Here is a 26,505-nt window from a genome sequence, read left to right as displayed (position 1 = left end):
TGCACCACAAATGAAGGGAGACCTGAGCTCTTGCATGGACCTTGAATCTTACTGGTCTTTAGAGGCAGAAAACCGACACTATGATGGATGACATCTGTAAAAGTGGAGTGGTGTGGCTCACTGGTTAGAGGCGGCAGACCTGTAAGCAGAGAACCGCCCGGGACCAGGGTTCGATTCCCGACGCGGCAGGATCTTGGACCAGGGTCAACGGACTCGATAATTCTCGCCTCAGTGCCTACTCTAACCAGGGAACACAATCGGCAACTCTGGGTATTAAGCTTGCCATATCTCTACACCGGCCCCCCACAGACGCCGGGGATGCCTGGTTTCACCCCGGAGATACCCAGAAAGGGACCATCTCACAGGGAAAACCAGGACGGGTTCCCCAGCGGTCTACAGCGCCAGGACACTCGGTTAGAGTAACAGTGCGCTTTACAAGAATCCCACATTTAAAAAAAGGACAATTCAACCCTATGGGCCTCATTACGATGTGACCACCGCAATACAATGCAGGCGGTGAAAGTGATACTGGCTGGATTATGATGGGCTCAAAGAGCCCGTCGGCCAGTAGGAGGCCCCCTCTTGAAGAACCGGGTTTTTCAGAACCCAGCAGCGCCAGGGACACGCCCAAAGTCTTCGAGTTCCCCTGTCCTGGCATACAGAGACACAGAATACTTCTAGGTGGCGTCAGAGATCAAATTTATTAGCTGCAGCTAGTAACAGTAAACCAAGCAATACAGCACGGTATAACACTCAGGAGACTGCTCAACTTTCGTATAGCAGAGCATCACTTTTTATCTAGAATTTGCTTCATTACGAATGCACACCCACTGCGACAAATTCTGACGAATGAAATACATTTTCCCACACATTATTACATTCCAAAAAGCTCACTTTACATCGTACCAACCCACAAGTTAATTATTAGGACTGTCCCAAATTCGATTACCACAATCCGGACAAACCCATAATTGAAAGCACTATCCATGTAATGAAAAGTCGTAAGGAAATAAACAATTCAGATGCTGAATAGGATAAGATATGTGCAAGGAACTAAAAGTTAACGATATCCTGAACATTGATTGGCAATTTCAGACAACTATCAGCTAGAGAAATTGGCTTCATGAAAGGGTCAGTTTCAGGTGACGGGGTCAGCATCTTGCAGTTCACTCGCAAGTCGAAAAGGCCTAGTTAATGCGTACATGAACAACGAAGCCCATGCAACTTTGTTCGTTCGTTTACCTCCACGGCCTACGTGAGGGCAACACAAAATGGCGTCACGAACAACGCAAACAAAATGGAGTCCGGTCCCGAAAACCACGGAACCTCACACTGTAATCCCTAAGGACGGCGTTTCCACCATCGGGTTTGCAATGTCGGTGTCCGACAAGCTTTCCATGTCGGGCTCTCCAACATGAAAAGCCTGTCGGAAAGCGAATTTGGGGGCCCCTAGCTGGGCCCCCTTCTCTCTGCAGCCTCCAGTTGCGGGCCGAGGGGGCACCTATGTTGCTGCCCTGTTAAACACTGCACTGTGTGGCAGGGATGAACAGATTCTCCCCTTCTCTATGGAAGCTTGTGCTACGGTCGGTTTATGGCCGCAGCAGAAGCTCCTATAGGGAAATAGTAGTATGCAACCGCACCATGTAAGTACAAAATCTCGTAAGTCAGAAACTGGATCCAGTAAACCATTTTTAATTGGTCAACTGGATCCTTCACTGGCTGACAGGATTCTGTTGAGCTATCTCCCACTGTTTCATAATGGTACACATTTTAGCACATTTTTATTTACTTGCAAGAAATACACAAGCTCACTGTTAAAAAACAAGGCAACAAAATCCAGCTTTCTACTGACCAACTCCAACGTGAGGTTTGCTTTTCTATACGGGGAAACGCCCTTCAGCTGATGGTGCCCCGCAGAATGTATCCAGGGTTCCAGCTTCCTGGGATGTAAGGCAGGCAGTATGTGAATCACCAGTTCAGATCCTGTGAAAACTTCTTGCACCTCTTTTTATTTTCACAACTTGGCATTGAATGATTTTTTTCCTACATGACACTGGTTTCCTCAATTAAGAGATAGGAGAGATGTAAATGCACCTTTATTTCCATCTGCTACATGTGAAAGTTTTCAATAAAAACATGTTTAAAAAAGGGACAGGTCAGGGGTGATACAGTTCACACTGCAATAAATATCGCAAACATAGAGCCTGATTCAGTAAGATGTTGCTGTGATTTATGCTTGTAGTACTTCCGACTTACTCATGAGTTCCAGAAGCAAGCAATGAGTAAGACATGAATACTCCTGGCTTAGTGATGAAATTGAGGAAATAATGGGAACCAAATATTAATCTTATGAAAAGTACAATTTGACATGAAATATAAAAATCGAATAGAATTTGAGCTATCAGGTCTAGCAAGTACTGTTTGTGGAGAAAAGGAAAGGTTGGAAATGAGTTGAAACTAATAGGATATTTAGATTGAGCAGAGAAATAAAAATGAAAAGAATTAGAGAATATTTCTGACTGCAGAAGTGGGAAATTCCCTTAACTGCCAAGTAGCTCTCATAATTAGATCTGAGGAGATATAATGCATTAGGTCTTGATCATGTACCAAGAGTTTGAAGGGGGAGGCTGGAAAAGGGTGGTGCCTGTGCTCCAATAAACACACAGGATTTCATTCATTCATTCATTCTTAAACATATTGTCATGTTTCAGTCTGACTTGTAAATACCCACGAACCTACACATTTGTGGGTGTTCACAAAGCATTTTCCTACCACTTCCCACCCTGTAAATGGTTGAAAATATATTCCACGTTGGAATGCATGATTCCTCTAAAATCTGAGACATTTTCATTGGTGGGGAAAAGGAAGGGACACTCCCCTCCCCAAAAATCCCTTGAGGAGGAAAAGCTTTCTTCACGGGAATTCGAGAAACTTATTTCCCTTCTGGAGTTAAGATACAGTGAAAAGTAAATGCATTTGGTGTGCTATTTTTTTTACATGTCACACTATAAACCATGTAAAAAATGTTTTGTTTTAAAAAAAAAAGGTTACAAAACTTTTCCAGGATCATGCCTGAAAAACCATAAGTAGCTCTGGTTTTCAGGCATAACCTGGAAAAGTTGTATATTTTGTTGAAATATGTAAACGTTCATCCATGTGAGGGTGCAGATATACTAATGTCTTTATGAAGGAAGCCCTCATAGTCAATGTTGGGCTGATTAACATTTTTGCATCATTTTTCACCATCAGTACTTCATTTAACTCTGCACTGATTGGACGCTGTACACCAATTAGGCACTGTATAATCCTGCAGCATTTTATACGAGGGGTAGGCTTTATAAATGTTTTTTTTATTATTTAGACGGGAGATATTTCCGTTGATTCACGTTATATATTATTCACTTGAAAAATATAAAGTGTATATGGCAATAAAAAAAATCTAAAGATTGTATTTTCATTATAGGTAATTAGAAAATACTGGTAGGCTACACTTTGTATTGGCATAACAGCTACCTGTGTTTGTGGGCCCATTGGTAACCAGATGCTGCTCTATGATAAACAAAAAAGAATTGTCGTCAAAACGAATGCCTTTTGTATTTTCTTAGGTTGTGAATGCCTCTTGAAGAAACACACATATTCCCATTATGGAAGACTCAAGGTAAGTTGATTTGAATTATGTAAATGACATTTCGAAAAACTTTAAATTCAATAAATTGAAAGAAGAAAACATTTTTAGGAGCTACTGCTTACTATGAATTCAGTAAGAATCTGAAGTTGTTTTAAACACTATTTTTCTTGATATTTGATGTTAGAGATTTAAGCATATCTTGCAAGTATAACAAAGCGGTTTAAGGCTGTACACATACATTTATTGCTGAAAGTGGCTCCAATTACGCAAAACAATAACTGTCAACTGTAATTGGTTTTACTATTGCATATTTGTACGCCACAGCTGTGTACAGTTACAAAGTAGTAGATCTCATGCAAGGGCTTTGATGAGTGGTTTCCTTTATGTAGGAACAATATTTTCCCCCATGGAAATAAAAATAAAAGAAATATACCTTGTACATCAGGCTACTTTTTAGATATCGCACACTACACAGCGCATGGGCAGGGGTGTAACTGACACCCCCACAGCCCCACCCCAGAACAGAGGGCCCTCAGGGTTTCTTGTTTTGGAGGGGGCCCCCTTACCCCATAAGCCATGACATTGCATGCCTTGCAGAATGTATGCTAGGCATGCAGTAGCATGGAATAAGAAATTGTTAAACTCTCTGTAAAGTCACTCTGCTTTACCGAGCAGGCCCCTGCAGTGTGGTGGAGGCCCAAATGTCCAGGGTGCCCCCATTGAGCCCAATCTGCAGGGGGGCCCCATCATTTTGTGGTATGCTTCAGAGCATGCACTTTGTGCTGCAAGATGTTGTGCTTTCCTCCCCGCACCCTTTGTGTTGCTTCCCCCACTTCGGCACCCATGTTCCTTCCTCCCCCTTGTATTGCATTCACACCCCCCTCCCTCCGTGATTATGCCCTTTGTCTGAGTTGCTTCTGCCACCTTTGCTCCTTCCATTCAACCATGCTACTTTTCTTTCATCTTTGATTAACGATCCAATGTGGGACGATAACCAATTACAAAAAAGTAGCTTGTGTCATTTTGCAGGTGGCCGCGTGCTTGGTGCGTACACTTAGAAAAAGACATGGCTGTCTGCTTCTTAGTTTTTTAGGTCGAGCATTCGAGACCTCCTGTATATCATACATATGTATGTACTTTGTGGGCTCTGGAGATCAGCCCTAGGACATGTCTGCGTTCCCTTAGGGACTTTTTTTCTGTTCAACTGCCTCTATTTAACTGTCTTGATAGAAAACGACCAGCAGAGGTCAGTGAAATACCAGATTCACTTTAGCATTCTCTAGATTCCAGTCCATAGAAATTGTCTTCCATGACCACCTGTAGATAATATCTTTTTCAAATCTTGTATTTTCAGTGATGTTCCCACCGAAGGCCCTGCTTTTATATTAAAAACAGAACTTTGGACTGTGCCATTTCCCGTTGAAAGGCAATATTTCTCTCCATATGTTCCCATACCTAGTGTGTCAGGCAGTTTGGTGCTTATTTTCCCTCCGTGTTAAAGAACAGTTGATGTTTCAGGAACCTGGCTAATGTGCTGCATAGCTAAATACATACAAGGTCTCAAAGGCGAGACCGATTGCATTGCAAATGCTTGTTTTTCTTCTTTCTAATCCATGTTTTGCCCAGCAACAGGGAAGCTGTACAGCATGGCTATAACCATTTGTTAAAACCAATCGGTCCCAAAGGTGAAACAAACATTGCTAATGCTTGTTTCCAATGTGGAGTTAAACCCTCCATTTAACACCTCATTGTGGAAATAGAAAAGTTGCAAGCCATCCAGTTGTGTTGATTCTACTTTGACTGCTAGCACCTTCTTCAGATTCCAGAATGTTGGTGCTGGTATCAGAGAGTTGCAGCAAGGAATTGGAGATGTATGTATGCTGGAATTCCTGGACAAGGTGTTAATTAGTGAAGGGTTGCCTGTGCTGTTCATCACTGGTAATGGGGTACAATTTGTATCTATCATAGCTATGGTGTAATTTAATAGGATTGGGGTCCAACATTATACCTATTCTGTACACAATCCTAGCGGGAATGGTATGATCGAGAGGTTCAACAGAGTGATGAAGGCAGCCATTTAGTTAGCCTTCAGAGATAATAGGGACTGGGAATTAGAAGTTTTCAGAACAGTATGGATGTATAAAGACCACAGAAAATGATATGACTGGATGTTCTCCTTTTGAGATAGTGAGAGGCAGGCAACCAAGACCCGGAGCAGGACACTGATCCCGACATACAGGCGCATGCAGCCAGGATTACAGTTCCCGGAGTCCATCAGTGGGCAACCAGGACAATGGGGCCAGCAGTGCCTAGGAAAGCAGCCCAGCCAGGGCTCGAGTCGGTGGTACACGCAGGTACACGGCGTCCCCCCACTCTATTCATAGGGTGGACGCGTCCCCCCTGCCAAGAAGCTGGGCCCCACAGAAATATGCTGAACGTTTCCCATTGTCATTTACAGACACCGGGACACGTCGTTCAGCATGTGACGTCATGAGGTAATTTGCATATTGCCAGTCCCCCCACTTCTTTTTATAGGACTTGTGCCCTGGGTGCATCTGACCTGGAGTGGCAGGATGGCCAGCTTGGCAGGTGTCGCAGCACATGGGATGTCAGTGCAGGCGGCGGTGCCCCCGGAGCAGTGGAAGTCAGCACGTACCAGAGGCCTCAGGCAGGCACGCTCGGTTTTGCTGAGATGAGCATGGACCTGCATCTATCAGGCTCCAGTCATCAAAGGGGTAGAGGGTGGGGGTAGCAGTATTCCCTTAATTGTTTTCTATTCCATGTGGAATTTAATTTAGTCTGGCACGGGTAAGGGTCTATCTAGAGCACGAGGAACTAGGAATGTAGGAGGCTGTAGGAATGTAGGTTTATAAGGAACTTGACACCTGTCGTAAGGTAAACAATAAAATGTCGACCACAGGATTTATTCCCCCCCCCCCAGACATATCTTGTACCATTGTGATAAGCGGCCCTATTGCCACGGTGAAAATATCGGAGGCAACATAGTCACTGAGTCTTATCTAAGGCCGTATAGGAGGCTAATACCTGCTCTCCGGGTGAAACTATTACTGTTCAGAGTAGTTAACACTGCTTTGTTAATCTTTTTGCAAAGAAGGTTGTTGCAGCTGTGGGCACACTGCGCATGTTTCTTTGAGGAGGTGAAACATTTTGGTACAGTTAATTTGTAAACAAAAAAAGAGAAGGAGGGGGACAAGGATCTTGATGAAGGTCTAATGCCCATGCTCCCAAATAATGAAGACAGAGGGAGTCGTTTTAGAGAGATAAGAAGGAAAGTCAAAGTGACTATTACTTGGTTCCCTCAAACATCCCGAGGGATGTCACGCTTCATCATAAGGTGGTGTTCCTCGTATGGCTGGTGCTGCAATGCCCTTTGGGTCCCCTGAAGGGTGGCTTTGGTGGAGAGCTTTTTATTTATACGCTGTATGATAAGTACAAGGTAGTGCTTGTGAAGTGGTAGGTAGTTAAAAGTGAAGTGGCTAGAGGGTATCTGTAATGAGTAGGTTTAATGAAAGAGATCCCTCTGTCACAGTTAAAAAAAAAAAAAAAAAGGTTGGCGGCTGCTGAAGGGTAGTAATGACCCTTAGTATCTATAAGATACTGTGCAAGTGTGTATGTGGAATGTACTATGTCGACATATTTCGTGCTCTTAATGGTCCCAGGAAGGGTGGGGTCTTTGCCCGGTTTGGGTATGAGGTCAATCTCCGCCAGCCCCATAGAGGGGGACATGCCAGCAGTGTCAGTAAATGAGTTAAAAAGACGCAAAAAGTGGGGTTGAAGCTGTGGCAAGAAGAGTCGATAGAAGGACAGGGGAAGACCGTCCAGGTCCGGTGATTTCCCAAGGAGTAAATCCTTCAGAGCACTCACCAGCGAATGTATGTCATTATCCCGCTGTATTTCTCCCCGCGGGGAATCACAACGCGGTAGTTACAACGACCGCGTTGTGATTCCGCATACCATTACTCCGCAAGTCGGAACAACGACTTGCGGAGGGGGTGCGCTGGATGTTGGAATAGTATAATTTACTATTCCAACTCCAGTCTGTGTGGACAATAGGGAAGGTGTTGGATTTTAAATACAACACCTTCCCCCCCTCCGCAAGTCATTGTTCCTACTTGCGGAGTAATGGTATGCGGAATCACAACGTGGTCGTTGTAACAACCGCGTTGTGATTCCCTGCGGGGAAAAAGATTTGTGGTAAACGTTGTTTACCCTCACCAGCTCCTCTTGGGTAAGGGGCTCTTCCAGCTGCTGAGCGTGATAGTGCCTGATGGGCGTCCAGGTGCAGTTGTCTAGAACAGCTTGCACCCAGCCTGGAGGCAGCGTGTCCTCGACACATAGTGCAGAATAATATGTATGGAAGGCGTCTCATTTAGCCGCCTCAGTAGTGGCCCTCGTGCCATTGCCAGTCATGACGTTGGCTACATGTGCTTTGGCAGTGCGTGCCTGCAGACGCCTAGCCAGGACCGTACCCACTTTGTCTCCCCCCTCGAAATAACGTTGCTTCAGCGTTAGAAGAACCCTTTCAGCTTTATTAGTTTGAAGGGAGCGCAGCTGGCCGCGGAGATTCGCCAGGCGTCTTTTATGCACAAGTGAGAGGCGCTCCTGATCCTGTCTCTCCAGGACCTTAATGTCCTGAGAGAGGTTGTCTTCCAGGAGGCGTGCTTCTCGCGCCCATGCAATTGCAAGAGATGTGTTGCGGATCGTGGCCTTGAAAGCATCCCACACTATCGGGGAGGGGGTTTCAGGAATATCATTAGTTGTGAAATAAGACTCAATGGTAGTTCGCAGACTCGCCACATCCACTGGGTCCCGGAGAATATGCAGAGGTAGACGCCAACGAGGGGCCCGAGGGGCACAAGCAGCCGGATCCCACAGGAGGAGTTCGAGGTGGGCATGGTCTGAGACAGAGATGTCGGACATGGAGGCAGAGAGCGACTCGCTGATCAGGGCATGAGAGATAAAAATGTGGTTGATACGCGAGTATGAGCGGTGTACATGTGAGTAGTAACAGTAGTCGCGTACATCAGGAGAGTGATAGTGATAGGAATCTAGCAGGCCTGGATCCGACAGCTGCCTCTTTAGGGCCGAGGACATAGTCCTTGTCCCATGAAATGAGGTGTCACTGCGATCCATTGCGGCGTCCCATACCATGTCAGTCTCCCCCCAAGATTAGTGAAGGATCTGCCTGCGGTGTATGCTCTCGTAGGAGCACCCGGAGGAACGAGTCTTGCGCCTGATTAGGTGCATAAACATTGCACAATGTAAAGGAGCGGTGTCCGATCTTGACCCCCACCCTGAGAAAGCGACCATCGCGACTATGGATTATTTTGGATTTCCCCTGCCTGATGCCAAGTCTGCAGAGTATTGCCACTCCAGCCATTTTAGAGGGGGCTGTAGCCCAGAATTGAAGAGGATATTGAGGGTGGGCCATTCGAGCGGAGTCAACCTTCAGTAGGTGAGTATCCTGTAGGAGGATGACGTCCGGATTTTGCTGTAAGAGGTAGCGTCATATCTGGTGTTGTTTGTAAGGGGAGTTAAGTCCCTTAACATTGAGGGACAGGATCTTCAGGTAAGGAACAGTGGCAATGGGGTGTGTCAGTGCCAGGGGCGGTCCGTAACACCTTTGTAGGGAGCAGGGAGTTTCAATGGGAGAGAGATGCAGAGGGATGTTGCTTCCATGGAGAAGGGGCAGCCGTCGTGGGGGGTACCCTCACCCGCCAGAGAGAGAGATAGAGAAGAAAGAGGAGGAAGAAAAAAAAGTGAAGAACAAGAGATCAAAATACAAAAAACACAACATTGGCCAACAGGGCCAGTGTCCTGTTCCAGTCTAGGGATAATCGCGGCCAAAGGGCACAGGTCATCCCGGTGAAGTCACTCTCCCAGGGGCAGGGGGTGGTATCTGCCAGGGGCAGAGCGTGATGGTGAGGAAGGGGGCCCTGCATCACCAACCCTTAAAGGGAGGTGCCAGGACATCACCAGACTCAGGGTGGAGCACTGGCCCATCCGTTCCAGGTATCGGGTGTTCACGGTGCGTCAGAGTGAAACAGGTAGAGGCGTACATCTGTTCTTTCATGGCGTGGAAGGGCAGGAGCTAGCTAGAGAGTGGCTCTCCTCCATGGAGCGGATGTGTTGGCTGATGTCCTGTTTAGCTTGAGAGGCCGATTGCTCTCCTGGGTGTGAGGTTCTCCTAAGGCGCCATACCTTGGACCAAGACGGCTTAGCAGGCTCCAGGGCGTGGGAGGACAGGAATGTTGCGCTTGATGACGGCGTGAGAGAGAGGTGCAAAAGTTGTGCCACTTCTTGGAATGATCTCACCATCCGACGTTTAGACTCACACTGAAAAATCAGTGCGAAGGGGTGGCCCCATTGATATTGGATGTTCAGGCTCCGCAGCTTGTCCGTTATTGTTTTGAACTCTCAGCGTCTGTGCAGTGTGGTGGGGGCCAGGTCTTGAAAAATCTGTAGGTGGTACCTTTGTAAGTGAGCTCCGGTTTGGAACGCGCCGCCTTGAGAATTGCCTCCTTCTCAGTAAAAAAGTGGACCCAGTTCAGGATGTCGGGAATGAGGCCTGCTCGGTTAGAGGGGCCAGAGACTCGGTGCACCCAGTCTAGGGCCGGTGGGGAGACATAGTCATCACCCCAGATTTCATGTAATAGCTGTGCCACAAATGTCATGATGTCTGACCCCTCCGCTCCAACTGGAATACCCCTAATACGGAGATTGTAGCGCCGGCTCCGGTATTCCAAATCTTCCTGTTTTACTTGCAGATCAATATGCTGCTCTCCTAGGGTGGCCAGCCGCTGCCAGAGATGTTCTTGGTCCTCCGTACGGGCTTCCACGGTCTTTTTGAGGCCATCCACTCTCTCTCCAAGACGGTGACCTCTTTCCTGAGTTCCCGGACACAGGAATGGACCTTCGAGCGAAAGGAGCCTATTTTAGACTTGAGCTCCGTCATAAGGTTAGCCATGAAAGACTGCGTTACTGGCGCCGAATCTTCTCCGACAGACGATGCCATTGCACCAGGAGCAGCAGGGCCCGGCTTGATCCAGAGTGTGGCAACCGGGTTGTCCTTCTGGGGCGCCGCAGACTACTTCCCGGTTTTAGTGCGCGTCATCTCCTCTCGCTGTACGGTCCCTGACAAGGTGGCCGAAGCAAGCGGGGGGCTTTGGGGGTAATCCAAGGGTTTCTGAAGCCCACGAGCAGTAAGGTGTAATCCGTCTCAGAGGGCACTGCAGGCAGTGAGCCGCAGGCTATGGGGAGGAGGGTGGACTGTCAAAGTTGCAGAAGTCAATAACACCGCAGAGGCCTTGTCGCCATAGAGGCCAACCGCTATACAACCAGAGCGCGGAGGCCAGAGCCGCCACAAGCCACTCCACAAGCAGGCCGTGTAGAAAGCATTCGGGAGTCCAGAACCAATGTCGTGTCACAGCGTGCCAGGTTGCGGGCAGACAGCAGCATTGGGGCCTCTAGTCTAGGAGAGGCGAAAGAATTACCCACAGCCGGTCGGTGCTGGCCTCTAGGAGAAGAGAAATTGCAGAGAGAATTGTCTCTTGTATGATGGGCGCTAAAGGGGAAACCCCTCAGTCCAGGCCACTCCCACGTGAGTCCAGGGTCCAACAAAAGAGCAACCCAGCAACAGGGTGACTGAGTGCCGACCCAGGAAAGACGGGCCCGGGAAGTCAGGATATGCGTAGGGCACACCAACAACAGAAGGCACACACTACTGGCCCCTCGTCCGTAGAATCTGCCGGGGACTCCGTGGGGCCTAGGATGCCACTGGGACAGGCCAGAGGCAGCACCAACATGCCGGCAACACGTGCAGCTAGCGAGGAGCAAAGTCCAGGGAGAGGTATGCAGGGCCAAGTCCAAGCGTGTTAATCGGTGGGGCCACAGGAGTCAAGCAAGAAGGCCGGGGGAGGTCGCTGCCTACAGGCCGGACCCCTGCGGGGTCGCATTCAGCCCCTCTATGGGTCAGTGATCGCCAGGCACCCCTCTGGAGCACCTCGGTCCCCTGGTCCCACCAGCCGGTGCAGGGAAGGGCGGGGGTGATGAGAGGTCTTGGCAGCCGTTTAGGAGGCCGTGTCTGCTCCGGGGATAGAGGTAGGCCCAAGATGGTGGCTGTTACATGCAAGGGCACCAGAGTTGCCCCTAGCGGAGCTGCAACCTGGGCTTGAGGAAGCCCCACGCTGGGTCTGGCGCTCGCCGCAGGTCAGCAGTGTCTTTAGCAGGATCATGAAGGGCAAATGGCGGCGTGCAGGGCTGGAAGAGGACCGGGGCCGCAGGAGACAAAATGGTGGCGGCTGCCGCCGAGTTCAGCCGTGAAGGTTGGGAGAGCCACACCCAGCGCCGGGTCAGCCCAGGCCGGCGTCTGCCCTCCAGGGGGCGCCTCAACCATTTTGCCACCCTTGCGCCCACCGATTTGTGGCACCAACGAGGTCCCAGCTCCACTTTGCAAGCAGCTAAAGGTGGCGGCTTGCAGGAGCTCACTCAGCGCACATCTCACACTATTCACGTCAAGACCACGCCCCCCTGGTTGGCAGATTTTAAAAAGTGCTTGGTCTGGAGAAGCACAAACTCAGGATTCAGAACATACCACAGTGGTTAACATTGACTTTGACAATAAAAATGTATTTCCACCCTAATAAACCTTTTTCAGCAGCGTCAGGAAAATGAAAGACTGGGAAAAATATAAGTTGCTAACTTGTACCATGCAGTTTACAAGCAGCTCTTTGATGACAGTTTATAGGTCACTGTGCTAGATTACGATTGTCACTTATGAACTTCATAATAACAAAAGAATCTTTGTGACAAAAGTAGTATCCCACTGACCTATGCACAAAAAACAGTGTTTTATAATACATGCATGTTACACTTTCTCTGCATTAGGCATATTAACCCTCTGTGCTACATTAGATAAGTCAAAGCTGCCACTGGACAAAACTCTCATCTCCCTCCAGCAAATATATTAATCACTGGTGTTATCTTGACACTTTTATTGTTGCTCGAAAACTGCTATTTACACAAGGAACTTTGCAGTGCTTTCAAAACTGCTGCCCGAGGACCCTCTGGGAATGTGTTATGGACCCCTGGGGGTCCGTGGACCACAGATTGGGAAACACTGCTCCATATGGATCTGAAATTAATTCAAAGCATTCAAGTAAGTTGAATGCAATTCTGTCTTTTTGTGGACATCTGTTGCAAAGTCTAGCACAAACCCTAGATTTCACAACTTCCAGCTGCCATTGCCTTCTCACCACAATGCCCAGAAGCCACATTATTAAACTGGGGGCTTTTCTGTTCCCCCATGCTATAGGGTCTGAAAATAATTACTAATCTCTGCTCTTCAGAGCTTCCAGGAATTTAAGGTCTTGATCCAGGTGGCCCTTTGACTCGGAGGACTGGCCAGGAGCCTTTTGTTCTTGGAGACACGCAGGATAGTTGTGAATTGGGTAATGGACTCCAAAGATTATTCAGAACAGAGATTCGCATTATATGGGAACTCCTGTAATTCAATTGGTGGGATTTTCAAGTCCCTACCTGTTTAGGGGGGAATATGACCGCTTCCTGCTGCAGGGTGTATTAGGCTTCCTTTTGAACCTGCAGAAGTCTGATATTCATAGTGCATTTTTTCAGACATGGTCAATGCAGATAGTTTAATGTGGGCTGGAAAAGATATACCATTTCAGACGTCTCATATCCTGCTTTAAGAAATAATTTGTAAGCAGATCACAACTGACAGTTATGAATGTTGCTAATATTACAAGTTGTGATTCAAGTACTGACTCATTCAGAGGACTTATCTGCCTCCTCACACAGTATCGTATTTTTAATGTAACAAGAACGGTTGCAATAGTCGCAGGAAAATCCTTGCTAGAACTCCTGCTCCTTTTGCTAAAGTAAGCCACTTTTATTTGTAGTGTTGCATTTTTTACTGAAAGATATAACATAAAAAGTGCACTGTCCCTAACCCTGAGCTAGTACAACATACTGTGTGTTACATATCAGCTTGATTTCAAACAGTTGAATGTTAGAAATGTGGGTCTCTAGTTGGCAGTGGTATATTGCCTGTCCTGGTAGGGACCCTTCCTACTAGTCACGATAAGGGATTACACACTCAAGATAACCCCTGGATAACCCTGGATTTTACTAAAAAGATCTGTTTTTAAAATCTGAGCTCAAAGAGCCCAAACTCCAAATCTCTAGCTGTTCCTAATTAAAAGTCACACTTGTAAAATGCTACAAAGCAGCTCCAATCACAACCTAAGGAAGAGCTGGTCCTTGCAATAGTGAAAAATGAAATTGGCAGTATTTCACTATCAGGACATGTAAAACACACCAGTACATGTCCTACCTTTCGCATACACTGCACCCTGCCAGTAGGGGTACCTTGGGCCTACTTGAGGGTTGCCTTACTTGTAGTAAAAGGGAAGGATAGGGCCTGGCAAATGGGTGCACTTGTCGGGCCGACATGGCAGTTTAAAACTGCACTCACAGACACTGCAATGACAGGCTTCAGACATGTTTACAGGGAGACTCATGTTGGTGGTACAACCAGGGCTGCAGGCCCACTAGTAGCATTTGATTTACAGGCCCTGGGCACACACAGTTCCCTTTATTAGGGACTTACCAGTAAATCAACTATGCAAATCATAGATAACCAATCAGAATCACAATTTACACAGAGAGCATATATACTCTATGATTTGCAGTAGTAAAGTGTCCAGAGTCCTAAAGCCTACAGAAAGAGGGTCAGAAAAAATAGGAGGCAAAAAGTTTGGGTATAAACCTGCAAAAAGGGCCAGCTCCAACAGTGATTAGGAATGAAACAACATATTTTGTTTAAACCTGTAAGAGCAGCACTGACAAAATGGACAAGAGGTTATGCCTAGAGTTGCAGGGAAGGAATGGCTAGTACGTAGGTGGGAGATGGCAGTAATAATCAGTGTAATGCAGCAGACTGTGAAGAACTACATGGCTAAATGTCTTGGAACATCCTCCTCTCAAAACACTAAATGGTGCCATGTGTTGTGACTTAGAAATGTAACTCTAATTGTGACTGCTGTCTAATTGACCTTACAGGGATACAAATGTTATGTTAATTTGTATGGCATGCATATCACCTGGCAGGGTGTCCTGGTGCCTAAGAAGGATGGAGCTGCCCTGACTGGAGCCTATTGGAAGAGCCGAAGGGCATATTATCAAGAACAGGCGATAAAATTATCGCCCCTTTATCGGCAGGAAACTGCCGCTGAAGCGGCGATAATGGGCTTAATAATATGCCCTTGTGAATTCCCATAGCAGCCCAGGTTAACACCAGAACCTGGGCTGCTATGGGAATTCACAAGGGCATATTCTCAAGCACACTATCGCCGCTTTAGCGGCAGTTTCCTGGCGATAATTGTATCGCCTGTTCTTGATAATATGCCCCCAGGTTTTCATTTCCTTTCAGAAATCTGTGATGAATATGGTGGCTCTGATGTGGAAGGGGGTTCTTTCCAGGCTTTGAAGGCAGATAGGAAAAGGTGCTGCCCGCAGCTTTGGCTTTGCGGTTGTGGGGGACGTGGCTGAGCAAAAGGTTATTCTAGCTGAGTTGTCTGCTTGGTGTGGGGAACTGGATTAAAAATGACAATGAAATCCAGTATTTGTAAAGCGCACAATTACCCAAGGGTGTCAAGGCGCTGGGGGCCGTGGAGAAGATTAAGCGAGCTTTTGCTCAGAGTCACATGATGCTGGGCTAACCTGCAGCCGGAGCCAGAGATTGAACCGTGAGCCCTGTGGTCCAGAGTCAGGCACCCTGGCCGCTGCTCCACACCTCTTCCACTACGGCTGTTGTGGTATGTTGGGCCATGCTTGTACAGTGCCTTTCATAGCGACTAGTTCTCCTGTACTGAACATAAGCAGTACATCTAAACCTTGACTGTGGCGTAACAAGTAGAATTGTATCTCATGTGGTTTCCCTGATCTGCAGTTATTTTACGATGAGATCTGGTCAACCTAATTTAAATTAGGCATTTTTACCCTTCAGTTTGAGCAGCCCCAATAAATAGCAACTCTTCCTACTTTTGAAAATGCAGCAACATCCAATAGTTTACGGATACTCACAGCTTCCAGATACATGGCTTTAGCACGCGAGCTGAAAGATGTTTTTTATTTTAGTCATTGCAATGATCTTTATTATAATCCCCAACATGAGCTTCAATACTCCTAGCTATTAATTTTAGTTTCACAATTGCATCAATTCAGAGCACCACAAACTGGGAGGACCAAAACACAAGAAATGTCAGGCAGGTGTGAAACAACAACACACCCATAACAAGTATTTGCAATGCAGTAGGTCTTCCATTTATGAAAGTTTTGTAAATGCGACACCTATTGCAATACAAATGCTAGTTTGTATAAACGCCCATGCGGTGCTTTAATGATGGCAGCGCCCCTTTCTTTAGATAAGCAGTGTCTAAAGAAAAGGGCATGGCCGCCATAAAGTGAAAGCGCGGTATGGGGCGCTTTTACAAAACAAAGCATTCATTTGTCAAGTTGACAAACAAATGCTTTTTTTTGTAAAAGCCCCCCATGCCGCGCTTTCACTTTAATGGTGGCCGCGCCACTTTCCTTAGACTCGGCTCGTTTAAGGAAAGGGGCGCGGCCGACATTAAAGTGTAAGTGCGGCATACGGTAATTTAAAAAAAAAAGAATTAAATATATAGTTAAAAAAAACATGCGCCCGCATTTTATGTAGCACATAAAGGAAAGGCATGGGCGCCACTAAAAGTGTGGCGTGGCGTGCAGTGCTATGTAAAAAAAAAAAAAGAACCTTACGAGCGGGTCCTGCCTGCAACAGCAGGCATGCGAAAACCACTAAATGAAATAGTGCTTGGAGGCTGTAATTGAAGCTTGCCATGCAACAACACGTGTAAAAGGGGGTGTCCCCATGGGAGATTACAAACAGTGCTTAATTTGTGCAGGAGCTTTCAGGTGCTAAGCACCGGCACTTTTTTAACAGAGCCGGGGCTATTGTATTTTTCTCCCCACAGAGATGAGCCCAATATTTATTTATTAAAAAGAAATTTACCTACCTGTACTGTGTCCTGTGTTGTCTCCCTTCCTGCAGGATGGCCCTCCCTGGTCCAGGCATGATGACTGCATCACGTTAGCGATGTCAGTAGTACACACCTGCCTTTCAAGGAGCATTTTCTTTCACATTGGTTAATTATTACAGTTGAGTGCAGGCTGATGGGTGAGCTGACGGCAAGGCAGACTGGGTCCTGGAAAGTTCCGGTCTCAGCAATAACCTTAATACGACAACGTCGAAGTAATAAAAAAGTGCGTAGCTGCTTTCTGTTAACTACTTGCATGCACTGAAATGAAAACACAGCAAAAGTAGGTCATAAATTATTCCTTTTGACTTGTCATTTGCATTGCATGCTGATGCTCTTGGCGTGGGCCGGGGGCCCATCAAAACACATTATTTGCCAGCGATCTAATGGAACCAGTGCCAAGGAGACTGCAGGTCACAGGTAAGAGAGTAGTAGATAATACTACAACAAGTCGCTATTGATTTATCTGGAACAGATTTACTATTGTGTGTGTGCTCTTCACCAATTTCTTTGCAGCAAATAAATGTATGTTAACTGTCAACTCTGCTATTCAAGCTCAGCATCTCGTGACTCAACGGCCCCTTTGCTCTGCCACACCTGACCTCCCAATTTATGGGTTACCAGAGTAAATTGCCAGTGACCGTGCTTTTCCACATATGTAAACCGGCATGTTGTTCTTTTTGCAGAATCTGCAAATGAAAAAGGTCAGGTTACAGCACTTCTCTGCAGTTGGAGTACAAGTTTTAGGCAGAATGCAGTGACACACGTATGGACAGAAGTTCCTGCAGGTTATCTATGTTTGTGTTTCTAGCGCAAATTGGTCCACTGTAGGACCCCTGGCTCTAGCATCCCCATTCTTGTAGTAACCTTAGATGTAAATCACGCAGTTGACTGATTATCAGACAGGCCTTGTGTGTGAACACTCGCAGATATTTTAAATTTAAGCATTCATCTCAAAGGACGGGACTGTGCTACGTTTCATGTGGCAGTTTCCATCTGCACTGCTTCCCCGCCAATACAAGGCAACATCAAAAGAATACTACACTCTTCAGGCAAGCTGCTTGGAGAACCTACAGGCTCCATGGCTCATTGTGACTGATGGAGTTAAAATTAGAATGACTTTTTCCAAATACAAGGGGTAGTTTCACATTGAAAAATTGTTCTTTTGAGCTTGAAACTAATTAAAACAGCAGAATGTTTGTGATAAGGCCCAATAAAAAATACCACTATCACTCTCGCACAAACATTTTTTGCACACACTTTGTGCCCCTTTCACGTAATTTACACTAGCGCACCCACAGTTATCTTCTGGCTGCCTGGCCACTTCATCGTTCGGCAAATGGATGAATTAGCACTGTTTCTGTTTGAAGTAATTTGTAGCTGCTTAGCTTGGGAATTTCTCAAGAGGCTGGAATGGAGAGGGTTGGTTTGCTGTTGCCTTGAACATTCATCACCACTTTTTCTCACAGTTTACCCGATTTGAAGCTTGGAATGGTTAGAGGAGACTGGAATGTTTTGTTTATGTCCATATGGAGTAATGCTAAACAAAACCGGATATTGTGTGGCGATAAACAACTTAGAGGACCTTATTGAGCAGGAAATTAGAAATGAACAGCAATTGCAAAAAGCTCAACTGCAACTTTTGTCTATGAAGTATTGGTGTGGCTCACCTAAACATCATATATTTTATAAATATTATATATAATATCATAATGAATCATGTCTTGATCCCTGTGGTAGGGCCAAGGCTGCTGCTGTATTTAGGGTGCAGCGGTTGCAAGACATTACGTTGTGAACGGATATTGCGACTGCGATCCTGCGTTCCTGCAAGTGCATTGCATTGATTGATGCTTGTGTTTTGGAGGGTCAGGTCTGGTTGCAGCTAGGAAGAAGGGGTTGGGTAGTCACGTGTGAATAAGTGACATTCCAGAATAGGCATCATCAGAAAGGAACAGCAGGGCTTTAATTTTAGAGTTTACCCAGGTCCACTCACTGCAGCACTGGACTCCAGACAGGAGCTCTGTCCTTCCCATGGCTCTCTACCCACTGCCGAGCACGGGCAAGGGTTCTGCAAGTCAGATCCTGCCAGCCTGTGTATACAGGAGCTAATGGGGCCTTGATGGGCTTCTTGTGGACTAGGGATGTGGAGGTGAGATGTCATCGGTGTGTGGTGCTCAGTCTTCCACCTCTCTGGGTGGATGTGTGGTGTTTTCAGACTTACACCACTGTGGGTGACAGCCACCTCCTCAGGATCTTGCCGACCCTCAGCCACAGGTGCACACTATAGGGTATTACAAATGAAGACAAGGCTGTACTAAGGAGGGACTAACGACTATTAAGGAGAGGATGTAGCCTTATGGCTAGAGCCTTCGACCTCGAAGCTGAGGAACCCGGTTCGACTCTCGGCAACAACGCTCATCATCCTGTGAGCCTGGGCAAATCACTTAGGGGCAGATGTAGCATCCTAGCAGTTTGCGAGTCCTTAATAGCGATTTTTAGCGAATCACCATTAAGGACTCGCAAAATGCTATGTATGTAGGAATCGCAATAATAATTGCAATTCTTTACTATTCCTTAAAAGTGAATCACAAATTGCGATTTGCAATTAAGGAATACCTTCCCATTTTGTCTTCTGTTGTTTTATTTATGAAAATGTCAATAAAAAGCAATTTTTAAACAAAAGGAATACCTTCCCATTTATTCCGATGGCCCTAAAGGCCCATATGAATGAATAGGAAGGCATTCGCAATTCGCGAGTACCCATTAGGTACTCGCAAATTGCAAATGCAATTTCAAGGGTGCAAGGGTGTCAAAAGGACACCCTGTAGCACCCCTAAAGTACGTATGCGTGCCTCATGGCACTTTGAAAAATGCAAAAAAGTGCATTTTTCAAAGAAATCGCTAATTACCACCAACTTGAAGTTGGTGGTAATTTGCGATTTCTTAAGGGACAATCGCACAAGCTGGGTGCTTCCTGCATTGCATTTAAGGAATAGCAAATTTGAGTCCTTAAATGCATTTGCAAAATAGGGAATCGCAAAGTTTGCGATTCCCTAATTTGCGAGGGCCTTTTGGGATGATACCGTGCAAAAGGCTTTTTCCCATTAGCAAACGGGCTGGTTCTGAGAATCCACCTGTTTGCAAACGGGAAAAGGGCTTCATAGATCTGGCCCTTAATCTCCCCGTGCCTAACAAAAATGAATGTGTCCATCTGTAATAAAACTGGTGCTCATGTAAAGTGCTCTGATACCTGATATCTACGGGTCTAGTTTGCGCTATATAAAATTAAAAAAGGAATCTGAAGCCAGCATTGAAGAAGGACAATGACACAAGCCAATCAAAAAATATGGGCAGAGACTGGGTGGGGCTTCAAGACCATACTCTACTATATCATGCATTGCAGAGGAGCGCATGCGCTGTCCAGATTCGCCCTAAAAATAAATTACCCAATATCACATCATAAATGAGCATTAGTGCATTAACGTTACTACATTCGGCATTAAACGGACAGCAACAGACAAAGTTAAAAAGTTGGGAAAACAATGTGCACAAATAAATACAGGAACACAGGACAATCCAAACACGATTTATAAAAAAATAATGCTGCCTCAACCGTGGCATAGGTATTTTTACAAATTAAAAACGTAAAGCAATTCAGACACCTTTAAGAGGGCATGCACACAATTCAACAGGGCAAACAATGACTGGTGTAAAACACAGCAAGCACATGGCACAGCATTGAAGAATATGCCACTGTGCAGTGAGTGTAACTGCAACAAATTGTGGCACAAAGAAAAAAAGAAAGGTAAAGAACATGTAAGGATGATGGGAAAGTACAGTCACTCTACAACCCAACTTGTCCTGGCAGCTCAGCAGGCAAAACACTAGTCTGCTGTCCAAGACTTGAGACATACTGGAGGAACTGCAAGGCTAACCCTGTCATATATGCTAAGCCACAAGTCAAGTTTAATATGATTTGGAACTCAAAGGGGTCCACATAGAAAAAATACACAAATGTCTATAAAAACAGTTCACACAGTATATTGTGTACAGAATTAAATACACAACAATATTATTCAATGGACAAATGAACTCCTTATATAAATAGCCCATGAACTAATAAAGTGCAAATGTGCAAACAAATCAAGAAGAAACACTTCTTAAAAAATACCGGAAACTATCCAAGCATATAAAACTGTAACAAGAAAATAGTTCAAAGTATTTTACAGTTCAACTCGTGTACAGTACTTCTGTATAATACAGTACAATCAGCTTTACAAAACAACACAAATGCTTAAATCTTCTTAAACTGTGCAAAATCTTATTACCCTCAAAACATTGTTCATCAAATATGGGGATAGATAATACAGTCATATATAAAAACCATTTAAGGATTGTTTCAAAAATGTAATTTTTTTTTAACAAACTATTTCTGAAGGTGGTGCAAAAAAAAATTCCAGGCCTCCACTGCCGAGGTAATATTATGCTTTAAGAACAATGGTCTTAACAATTGACGTCGTAATTAATGTAGGATATGACAAACAAAAAACACATGATTTACATCTTAGCTAGGTCACAAAGCCTCTCTTCCCTGGGTAATTTCCATGCTCCAGTCTAAAAATTCATAGAGGAAGCAAATTCAGCCTGAATAGCAAAATAGTTCTACACACATCATGGGGAAGGTTCCATAGGTTGAGGCTTTTTACATATGCTACTCTCCACTATTATATTGTTCCTAACGTGCCGAGTACACAGTACAATATCCCTTTTCCGACTAATTTCATATATTGATTTTATAATCATATTTTTAAAAATAAGCTTTGGGAGGGGTGCCACTTTACTTTGACCAATTACAAACATATCCAGAGCTTTCATATAAGTTGAGAAGACAGCATTTCTTTCCCTTAGAAAGAAAAAATGTCATATTTTAATTCAGCCTGTGTATAGCCCGGGTCACTATTCATTATGCTATTCCCCCACCTCAGGCATCTGCCATAGCAAACACATTTGTAGAGAGGAGCCTGAATTCAAGTCAGGCAGCCGAAGGTACAACTAAGGAATTCAAATTACATATTTGGCACCAAATATGCCCTTCAACCTTCTCGAAAAAGGCCCAGGACCCATCATCCATTGATTCACAGGCATAAATCAATAAAGGAGGAATTTTATTCATCTATCCCACCAGAACATGGGCAAAACGTCTTTGCCTGCAACACTTGTATAGCCTGCTAATAGCCGTATCCTCGGATAATGCCTTACGTCTGTACAATCACTATTTGAGCAGTTACTAGAAATGATTCGACCTAAATATGCGTACAGCTTCACCACTTCCATCTTGTCTTTCCCTAAAAGCCAATTTAAATCTTTCCTAAATCTACACACATTTAAACCTAAAACCATAACTTTGTTCTTAGAGATATGTATTTTTAGGAAATGTTCATCAGCAAAGTTTCCTAACTCAAAAAGATGCTTCTGTAGACCTATCGGGGTTAAATCTAGCAAAATAACATCGTCCGCATAAAGAAGACAACCAAGATTAATTGTTCCTAGTTTTGTGGTTCCTCCTTACACTGTCCAACTCTGCTAGGTAAGTCATATATATATAAGGAAAAGAGAAAGGGCACCCGTAAGCACCCCTACTTCAGCCCATTGTGTTTCTACTTTACTAGACAAACCCTGATTCTCTCTCATCAGACCTGAGCCCATGTAGAAGAGTGCAAACGAATATTAGCCTAAGTAAATGCGTGGGGGTCCCTAATACAACCAATTTCTTCCACAGCATCCCACAATTAACCCTGTCAAACTCTGTGGAGAAATCTATAAAGACAGCATGTAAAAGTCATACCCTTGCCAACGGGATACTTTTCAATCAGAGTTTGGAGGGGCTTCATATTATCTAGGGTACCACAATGCTTACGAAAACCAGCCTGCTCCACAGGGACAAGATTATCACCAAATGCCCAAATACTGGAGGTGAAGAAGAATACTTTTGACAAACAATTTCTCAATCACATCCAATAATGCAATCTGCTTAAAACTTTTGGCAGGAAACCACCATATAATCAATTAATTATTGCCCTCTAGAGGAGCGGAAAATCCTTTGGGAATCTGCCATTTAAATCAACAAGGTAATTTGTTATAAAATTCAAAAAGCATAGACCCCACCTGTCTGATCTAATATTACCAGGTAAAATTGCCTCTGGGATACTCCACACCTCATCCTACTTCAGGTTTCCAAAGGTCAAAGAGGAACAATGCAAGATTTTAGAATTAAAATCTGCCACCATAATTATCTGTGTGCATTATTCTGCGATGCTAATACAATTCACAAAAGAAAACATAGACTCAACTAAAGAGTCAGTGACTTCTCGGGGAATATAAACATTTACCAGAAGAAAAGATTATTACGATCCTTGTATTGCACGGGGCTAACTTTATACAAATACAAAGATTTGAGGGATGGACAAACTCCAAAGGATTCCAATTTGTACTGCTACTAAGTAAAATAGCTATACCTCCGCTGGGATGACCTTTTACCTTAGGTTTTGCTGCACACCAAAATATTAAATAATTTTCATATTTAAAATTGGAACAAATCCCAGTTTCCTGTAAGCAAATTATTATTGAGTGAAAAGCACATTAAAATGTTTAGCTTGGAATAAGCCTGTCCTAAACCCACCATATTCCAGGAAAGAATTTTACTTACGGGCTACCTCTGCAAAATTGAAATTATTATGTTTTCTTTGGAAGCATTCGGTGCACCTGCTGCCCAGCTCCAGGGAACTAACTCACCTACCTTTGAAGATTAGCTGACCATCTGGTCCTCATGTCCCACAATATTTATCACTCTCCTCCCCGTAACTATACCAATAGAGATTATGATATCCTTTGGATTTACAACCCCCCTACTATTGCATACATCTCTAATGGGGCCCTGAATGCCCACCTTGTGACTATCTAACTTAGCATCCATTATCTCTTCAAACAGAAAAACATCAATACCTTTGTTCCATAAATAGGCCACATTAGCCAGGATTAGCATCACTGCAAACCTAGAACTAAATGTGACTCTAGAACTCGGAAGTGTGCTTAGGGAATCTAAGAAAATCAATCAATATTCTCTACTTGATACCAGGCACAAATCCTCCAAATCTAAAAAGAGCTTCAGGATGAAGCGGTCCATTTCACTATCAAACAGAGAGTCAAAATTCAAGGTATTAGAAAAATGGCCAGACCTAAGTCTTTCAGCTAGATTACTACTCTGCCTTGGCCCAGCTCCCGATTTAAGCATTTGGGCTGGTGGAAAAACAAATTGGCCTCCCCATTGACAGTCCTCACATGTTTGAGATCAGAGGAGACTGGGGGAAATCTTTCAGAGATCCACCCAGCCTCTTGGGGAACTTAATTATCCTCTATATCTGTACTCACCTATTAGACAATCCCATCCCCAGCGCCATCCTTCACTATTCCCATGTCAAACCACCACAATTATTATGGACAGTTATCCCCATATCCGTAAGCTCCTTCTCCTGCCAGTGGCAGCTTAAAATTGATAATTCTGATCTAATAGGATAAGGGAACATACTATTTACTTTTGGGGACTCAAATTTCCGACATAACAGAGGAACGGGCTTCATTGACTCTTCTACTTTTTTGAGCATGGATAATGGTAGCAGACTCTTCAAAGGCATTAGAAAACCTTGTTTTTTTATTCTTACGCTTTACCATGAAATTGCTTGGTAAAGGCATGAGTGGTAAAGGAATGCATTGTTCATACGCATTCATTATTGGGGCACTGTTGTAGAGGCACTCGTGACTTAGCCATGTGTGCCTCTGTCATACAACCTCAGATTACAATACTTGAAGTCAGGTTCGTTTTTTTTACACATGGGAGATTAAGTGAATGCAATGATGCAAACAGATGATTGTACAGATACCATCCATGACATACATAGTGATATGATGATTTGTTCCTTTTTTGTAGAGTTGTCCCCTGAGGAAGGGCTTTCTCATCAGCCCGAAATGCATTGGGGATGGAATATGACGGGATTATGTTGATGTTGGATATATAACCAGAACTTTGAGTTTTGTTGAACCTTTGATGAAGTATTAAATACTTTTGGAACCCCAATATGAGGTGGAATTAATTTGGATGAACAATTGATAGACAAACTTGTCTAATTTTCAAGCTGTGCAACAGGGTGCCTCCTTCCAATTGGGGGGAGCTTTGTACTAGTTTAGACTCTCGCTGGAAGGTACAGACAGCGTCCGACCCTGCTGGCACGCTACAAAGTCTCACTTTGGATTAGATTCAGAATCACCAGCTGTGCAGGTCCTTCTCCTATTGTTTAGATTAAGTGATTTGCCCAGTTTCACAAGATGTGGAGCTGACACCTGTACTCAGTGGTGGCTCTTCCGCTAAGGCAGAGGACGTCGCCCCACTGCTCAAGAGCAAAAATAGAATGATAATAACGAATCATTATTATCAGTTTATTTTCCCCACTTCAGTCAGTAGTGGGGTGGGTCTGGCCAGAGCAGGGGAGGAGTGGTGTGCCCTGCCTAAGTGCCTATAAACTCTTTGGCTGACCCTCTTGGGCCGACCAAACAGTTCATGTGCATTTTGCATGTTCCTACCAGGCTCCACTACACAGCCTGGTCAGGAAGATGCAGAGGCTCCCTGTTCTAGTCCGAGCACCAATCCACAGCGCTCAGACCAATCACAACGCTACATTGCAGAATTGTGATTGACTCAGGGGAGCCTGTCTGCCCGGTTGCTTCCTGCTGCCGCTGGCCGGGACAGGTAGATATGGAGGATGGAGGATGGAGGACGCAGGAGAGGCGGCAGCCTGCCGTTAAAGGCAAGTCTTTTTTTATTGCATTCCTCCTCCCTCCCCACCCCTCTGCCGCACCACCCCTGTCTGGGAGCAGCCGCTACTGCCTGTACCCAAACCGTATTCCACAATCCCATGGTCGGCAGCTCTGGCCCTTAAGCCTCATCTTCTCTGAAAAAAATAGAATATAAAAAAGTCTTCACTTTATTAAGGAACATTTATTCGAGCCAGAAGTACAATTCCCCAAAGGACTCAATAATGTGAGACTGTTTTAGAGACCCAGTGTATTTCAGAAGTTTATAGACCACAAGCTTCAAGTACGATTGCTTCGCACTTCAGGGTCGGTTATTTTTGTTTGGAGGAAATGTATAACAGATTGTATATTACCTCAAGATTTTCATATGCATACCAATGTATATTATAATAGCTTTAAAAGGAACACTTTTATTGAGTAGTACATGCTTTAACTTCAGCTAGAAGTCCTGAAGATAATCTGAAAACTATTCAGGGAATCTAGGGCGCTTGCATCCAAGCAGCATCTGTCCATTTAACTTATGATAGTTCATGACATCATTTCCTGTGTGTTTAATGTTTATGATCTTAAATGCCCCTGTGTAATGTGTTATGCTTTTCATTGACAGTATTTTATTTAAAGCTGCAAGAACTAATGAGGCTACTGGAATGCGGTCATTATTGCAAAGTGAAAAATTGGATCCTTTTGTAAAAGGTAAATCGATTACCATTAGAGTAAATGATAAGTCTGCAAATAATTCACAGAGATGACAGTATGTGAGGAGGTGCAGCATTTGTACTAGCATTCAAAGTTAGAAGCATTAGAAGTACATGTGAATTAACCCCTGCCTTAGGCACAAAGATAAATCATATATATGCACATGTATCAGTGTCTGTATGATTAAAATAATACTGCACA

General features: G+C 44.7%; 1 protein-coding gene across 1 annotated transcript in view; it reads left to right on the top strand.

The window, feature by feature from the left end:
- The window catches only part of LOC144791221 (transient receptor potential cation channel subfamily V member 6-like), a 327,745-nt gene that overhangs the window by 53,860 nt on the left and 247,380 nt on the right, over window positions 1–26,505 (top strand). The window contains exons 3-4 of the mRNA XM_078665874.1: window positions 3,606–3,658; window positions 26,216–26,301. Of these exons, the coding sequence (XP_078522000.1) occupies window positions 3,645–3,658; window positions 26,216–26,301 (100 nt within the window). The 5' untranslated portion in view covers window positions 3,606–3,644. The remainder of the gene's footprint in view (window positions 1–3,605; window positions 3,659–26,215; window positions 26,302–26,505) is intronic.

The sequence above is a fragment of the Lissotriton helveticus genome, chromosome 11 (assembly GCF_964261635.1).
Source record: "Lissotriton helveticus chromosome 11, aLisHel1.1, whole genome shotgun sequence".
Lineage (NCBI taxonomy): Eukaryota > Metazoa > Chordata > Amphibia > Caudata > Salamandridae > Lissotriton > Lissotriton helveticus.
Note: the sequence above shows the minus strand (reverse complement) of the source record. Positions and strands in the feature narration are given on the sequence as shown.